We start from the raw sequence: 7,018 nt of genomic DNA, 5'->3' as shown, positions 1-7,018 counted from the left end.
GTTGAGATCATGAGTCAATTGAAGCTAGACCACCATGGGAAATCTGGAAGCACTGCTTGATGGCCGTTTTGTCCTATTGTGCGACTCCTCACCAGTGCACATCCACGATCCCGCCTTGCGAGCGAGATTCGAAACCAGGACCTATCAGTTTCGCGCGCGAGCACTTTACCGATAGATCACTGAGCAGGCATCTAATGGTGTAAATGTCTAACTTCAACCAATCCACGAAATTGAGCAACCATTCACCAATGTCTTCAGTGAGTTGATATCTCCCAAGAGACCTGGTTGAACTCCACTGGTTACTGCTTCTCACTAGAACTACAGGAAATACCTCATGGAGCCAGTCACTAGTGAGCATATGATCATTACCAGAAGGGAGTTTTGTGGAGATTTTAGTAATTTTATATAGTTGAGATCAGGATTCAATTGAAGCTAGACCACCATGGACAACCTGGAAGCACTGGACGGCCGTTTCGTCCTATTGTGGGACTCCTTAGCAGTGCGTTTTTTGTTTGTTTTAACACGTCATTATATTTATTAAACGTACACTTGGACCGATGCATATGTGTGCCTGGTCCTACGTTGTAGCTGACTGACTAAGTTACTTATTGTTTACCATTTAAGTTGAATTTCATATAGAGCAAAGATTATTCATTATATTCGAATGATATTGAATAAAACTCCATGATTATTACACAAGTTTTCCGAATTTTACGCACTTTAAATAGTCAGCACCTGAACTAAGGATAGGGAGTGAAGTAGTCGAACGCGTCGACTACTTACTTGTATATAAGGATATAGTACAGGAAGAAAGACAGTTACGAAGCAATTTTAATTTTAAGGGAAGATAAAGAGTGTATACAGTTGCGCCATTGTGATCGATTCTGAGCCATGTCACCTAGAGTCTCCAACCATTGGTTACGATAGTCACGTGGACCCCAACCAAGTAGTCTGCACCTACCAACATGGCTCAGACTAGAAGTTAGTGACTTCAAGCACTGATGCCATGTTTTGGTTTGGCCGCCCCTAACTCTCTTCCAACCGTCCCCAATACTAGTCATCATAGCGCGTCGTGGTAATCGGTGTTCAGGCATACGTAACACGTGGCCCAAACCATCTCAGTTAATGAAGATTCATGACCTCATCAACTGATTTACCATAATTCCCTGATACCCTGTGTCTAACCTCACTGTTACTTACCCGGTGATCCCAGGAGATGCGATCAATATTTCTAAGGTATCTGTGGTCAAATACTAGTAGCTTACGAGTATCTTCTACTCTTAATGGCCATGTTTCACAGCCGTAAAGTAGAATAGAGCGGACTGTTGTGCAGTATACTCGGCCCTTAACTGATAGACGGATATCTCGTCTTCACCATAGGTGACGTAGGTTAACAAAAGTCAGACGAGCTTTTTGAATCCGTGCTGAGATTTCGTCAGACACCAATCCATTAGGGCTACATTGACACATTTGATCACTTATTAGTCCTTGTGAAAATTTCTAATGTTCTTATACTGACATTTAAGATTGTTTGCAGCTTCTTAATATATTTTTTAGATGAAATACATTAACGTGTTTAGTTCTCATCATAAATTTATTGGTGTAACATATAAAGGAAAGTGTATTGTCGTCATCGAGTTATATACATTATGTACATACTTACGCTTAGTTGATAAACAAATTGTATTAGGTTAAAAGAAAACTCTTCATTTATCTAAATTTCACGGGTGCCAACATTATATCATCATAAATAAGGAGGCTACTCAATAAACTTGAATTCTTTTTTCTTTTCACACCATGGATACTAATTGATTGATAAGTTCACAACTGACAATTTTCATGAATTAAAACATGCTGTTTGGATTTACATAATTTTCATAAATTTTATCTGAATAAAATTATTATTGGATATAGATATGTGTAATCTTAAGCTATATTTGCTATGCAAATAAGTAGTACTGATGAGTTGATAGACAACCAAATTTGTAGTAATCTATAGTTCTATAGTTTGCCCTTCTTGTAGATTGAAGAAACAATTTATTTTATTTATTAAAAACACATAAATATTGGTACAAAGGGGCACCTGATATATATGCGCCACACAAATCTCATTTGATTTGTGTGAGGGCTGCGATACTGCCCGGGTGTCCAAACTGAAGCAGGTGGTTTTCTTAGGGGACCACACTCGGAACCTTTGACCTAAAGGTCTGATACACAAGACAGTGGAGTATCGTGAGGAGATGCAGTCACATGGTAGCCGGTGGCCAACGATTGATTCATACACCATTTGTTTCCTCATGATACTGGAGCCAGCCCATGTGCACCATTGGTTTGGAATGAGGGCTTTTCAACTCCCCTAGATGGACTTTCCGTGTCCATCAACCCGGTTAAAGCGCCGGACATTCGCTTTTCGTCTTCTCAGTTTTGTAAACAACACCCGTGATGCGAGAAGGCAGTGAGTAGGACTTCCCTAGCAGAGGCTGTATACGCGTGGCCATGTTAGAGCATTTGGAGAGGGAGAGCGGACTCTCCCCACTCTCAGCCGTACCAGGGCATTACAACTTCAGAATAGTCAAAAATATACAATAATTGATGGTATATATGTAGAAACAGTCGGCAAAACATCATGGTTCTAGATTTCATATATTCCATGGGAAAGTTTCCAAGACTAATCAACGTTTTCAATATTATGAGTTTAGTTGAAATTGTTATATCCGGATGACAATAAATGAATGGTAACCGTTTGGAATTACTTATGGACTAATATTATACGAATATTCATATTGTATGGCTATTAAGTGACTATATTATGTGTATATTCATATTCGTTTTATTCTTTTAAGCTCTTATTTGATCTATTGACTATTATCATATGATTTACTATTCCTGAGATATTCCCAATTTATTAGTAACAGTTTCTCACAATCACATCCACTTCCGGCTAGATCTTGTACAAATGTTATTTTCTATTTTATGGTGTGTTGTGGTCTGATTTGTTTGTATATAAACCCAGTTTGTTTGGAATATGTGATTCGTATAGCGGAGGCTGATATTGGCATTCTGGACTTAATAGGCAGGGTTAGGCGGAAAAGAACCAATCGGGACTCTAGGCTGCCTGTACTGGTGTATGCGTTATTAGTTTGATCGTGTAAGTCAGAATATCTAAATTGGCAATCGTATGTCTTCGCAATAATCGTATAAGCTAAGGACATAACACTAATCTTACCCCTCCATTAAAGTATCAAAAGATAAAATGTTTAAAAGTGCTAAATACTGGTTATACATTCATTTTTTCGCTCTACATTTACAGACAGTAATGTGATTTCTGCCTTGAGTTTACAGGTAAAATGTTAATTTTCAAATTACACCATGTAGTAATTTATTTTTGATGTGATCAAGCTTAAACCAACAAATCATACAGTTAACCTTAGATTCAACAAAATAATCTCCTAATCCCCATATCAAAGCAGTAATAATGATAATAATAGTGCCAATATCAATAATGTTGATTAGCATTTGTACTCCATGTTCTTCTTCTCTTACTCCTTCAATAACATCTTCAACCCCTAATCTTCCCGATTACTACTTATACTCTTACTACTTCTACCACTATGGGATTTGAATCGACAACTGCACCTGTGTTAATGTGGCATGGCAACTCGAACTGATGTATGTACGTACGAAGTTCTACGTTGTGACTGACTGACTTCTCTTACTCATATTATAAATGGTTTACAAATGATAATTTATAATCTATTTCCTAAGTTAAAATTAACAAAGAGCTATGGCATAATCCTTGTTTTATATTTTAAAAGGAATTAATTAGTTAGTATGTAACAGATTTTCATCTTTAATCGTTATCAAATCCTCATGTGTTAACTATCATATGATGAAGTCATCTGTTAGATGGTAGTGGCATTTATGGTATATATATATATATATATATATATATATATATATATCCAAGATATTTACATAAACAATATTAAAGACAACGCAACATTTTTCTTTGAAGAACACCATTGATTATAATCCATTCTTGAAAAGCATTCCATATTATTGGAATGTAATTTTTAATTACATACCGACATGGAATCTATTATTATTATTGTTATTATTATTATTAACACTACTACTATCACTACTATTAAAATTTCGTACAAAAAAATATATGCAAATGTTTTGTTCTGATTTGGGAAGGAAGTTCATTGATATGTGTACTTGGCTCGAAGTCATAGTTGTTTATGTATATGTTAAGCGTCAAGTTTACTACCCTATTGTTGCAACTGAAAAAAAAAGATTCATGTCATGAATGGATCAGTGTTAGACCACCACTGAAAACCTGGAAGTACTGAATGGCCGTTTTGTCCTAGTATCATGTGTTCATTAGTGACTGCCCCCAAATGCCCTGGTACGGCCGAGAGTGGGGAGAGTTCGCTCTCTCTCTCTCTCGAAAAGCTCTCACATGGCGACGCGTATATAGCCTATGCAAGGGAAGTCCTACTCACTGCCTTCTCGCATCACGGGTGTTGTTTACGAAGTTGAGAGGACGAAAAGCGAATGTCCGGCGCTTTAACCGGGTTCGTGGACACGGAAAGTCCACCTAGGAGAGTTGGAAAACCCTGATTTTAAACCAATAGTGCACATGTGCTCCAGTATCCTGAGGGAACAAATGGTGTATGAATCAATCGTTGGTCACCGGTTACCATGTGACTGCATCTCCTCACGATGTTCCACTGTTTTGTGGATCAGACCTTTAGGTCGAAGGCTCCGAGTGTGGCCCCCTAAGAAAACCACCTGTTTCAGTTTGGGCGCCTGGACAATATCACAGCCCTCACACAAATCAAATGAGATTTTTGCGGTGCATATATATCTGGTGCCACTTTGTACCAATATTTATGTGTTTAAACAAAATAAAATAATAATTTATTAGTGACTAGCTTCAAGACCGATTTCCTGGAGTTGGAGTGAAAAGCCATGACCAGTGGAGTTCAACGGTGTATGTTGTGGGGCAGTTACTCGATGAAGATGGTCGTGCAATATCGTGAATTAGTTAAAGTTAGGCGTTAACACCGTTGGATACCAGCCTAGTGGTCTAGAGGTTAGGCGTTCGCGCGCGAGACTGAAGGTCCTGGTTTTGACTTCTGATTGAGGGATCGTGGATGTGCACTGCTGGTGAGTCCTATACTAGGACGAAACGGTGGTCTAGTGCTTCCAGGTTTTCGATGTTGATCTAACATTGATCCATTCATGAAATCAATCTAAACTCAACAATCTTCACCACCCTATACTGATGAAAAAATGTTTATTGTAGACCTATAACCCTACTGTTAAATGTGGAGTACTTTTACCTGTCCAGTACAATGTTTTAAAATCATTTCAAATTGAAGGTCACAAGTTAAATTCTAATGACAGTTCAAATAATGTAGATGTGTTCTAATACATTAAAGTTATTTGAATATTGGCATAGTTAACCCAGTAGATTATAGTTAGAGTCATTCTGTTTAATATACATTTCAAGCTCTATAAAATCTCAATGATTACAAACTTATACACAACTTTAAGCGTTGCCTATTTTCTTCTTAACTAGAAACTAGAATTAAAAAAATCGTTAAAATTTTCTTCTCAGGTCATTTCGATTTACATCTTTTTCATGCTATACTTCATTTTAAACACTTGAAATTATCATTTATAAGTACTCTACTCATCGATTCTAATGATTGGATTCACTAGTTTATATATATTTATCGCTGATGGCCCTCACAAAAGTAATTTAGTTAGAAATCAACAACGTGGATCGTGAGATACATGTACATCAACTTAACTGACCATAATGCATCAGTACAACATGATGAATGCTAAAGTCGTATTGTCAGTGTTTCAATAAAAAAAACAACATATAAAGCCAGATTTATAAATCTTAATGGTTTATTACTTATGATCTCCAAAGTTATTAACATTTCAAGATTCTCCCCCCCTCCCCTTATTGTAATGATTTAATAGTTAGAGTTTTTAATTTCCAACTACTAGGAATTGCAGTTCTAAACCCCCTCTTTTTTTCCTAATTTTCTTTTTAACAGTAGGTTGAATTCCCTAGAGCTTATACAAAAGGTGTAGTATTCTTGTAAACTAAACATATTTTAGTCATATGCTTATTTGTTTTCTATCTATTCATTTTTGTTTTTGTGAGTTTTTATCTTGAGTATTATGGTTTATATAGTTGAAATCATGATTCAGTTGAAGCTAGACCACCATGGAGAACCTGGAAGCACTGGACGGCCGTTTCGTCCTATTGTAGGACTCCTCAGCAGTGCGCATCCACGATCACACCGCGTGATTCGAACCCAGGACCTACCAGTCTCGCGCGCGAGCACTTAACCACTAGACCACTGAGCCAGCATCTAACGGATGCGCACTGCTGAGGAGTCCAACAATAGGACGAAACGATCGTTCAGTGCTCCCAGGTTTTCCATAGTGGTCTAGCTTCAGTTGACTCATGATTTCAACTATATAAAAAATTACTAGAAATCTCCACAAAACCCCCTTATTATGGTTTACTTAAGAGGTTCTTTAGTTCCTTTTTGTAGTGTTGTAAGTGTAAGTGATCAATATGATTAAAGATTTAGCTCAACTATTGTCGTTTACTCCTACCATTTACAAACCAAATAGCCACAAAGTGGTTCTGTATATTGTTAAGTGATTAGTGTACAATTTGAATAATCATATCTCAGTATTTTCGAATATTTCAGCATCATATCGTTGAACCAAAAGTTTTTTTTTATTATTTAATTTTAAAAAAATATTTTTCTAGGACAATCAATAAATGAATTGTTATTACATTATCCTCGAGAAACACCATGTTTATGTCGTCATCCGTGTTTTAGAAATGAAGTTAGTCAAAATGCTAGACTTGTTGTAACAGCGCTAGTTTCGAAACCATTTTCAAAGTAAGTTACCTAGTATTTTTGATGTGATTGATATGTATTTTTCATTTTGTGTTTCGTAAATCTAGCTTTTT

At 36.7% G+C, this 7,018-nt stretch overlaps 1 protein-coding gene across 1 annotated transcript in view; it reads left to right on the top strand.

Moving 5' to 3' along the window:
* Positions 1–7,018, top strand: part of Smp_157000 (putative hypothetical protein) — a gene marked incomplete at both ends in the record, with an annotated part of 66,594 nt that overhangs the window by 27,265 nt on the left and 32,311 nt on the right. The window contains one exon of the mRNA XM_018799879.1: positions 6,812–6,947. Coding sequence (XP_018653748.1) covers positions 6,812–6,947 — 136 coding nt within the window. The remainder of the gene's footprint in view (positions 1–6,811; positions 6,948–7,018) is intronic.

Source organism: Schistosoma mansoni, chromosome W, assembly GCF_000237925.1.
Source record: "Schistosoma mansoni strain Puerto Rico chromosome W, complete genome".
NCBI lineage: Eukaryota > Metazoa > Platyhelminthes > Trematoda > Strigeidida > Schistosomatidae > Schistosoma > Schistosoma mansoni.
Note: the sequence above shows the minus strand (reverse complement) of the source record. Positions and strands in the feature narration are given on the sequence as shown.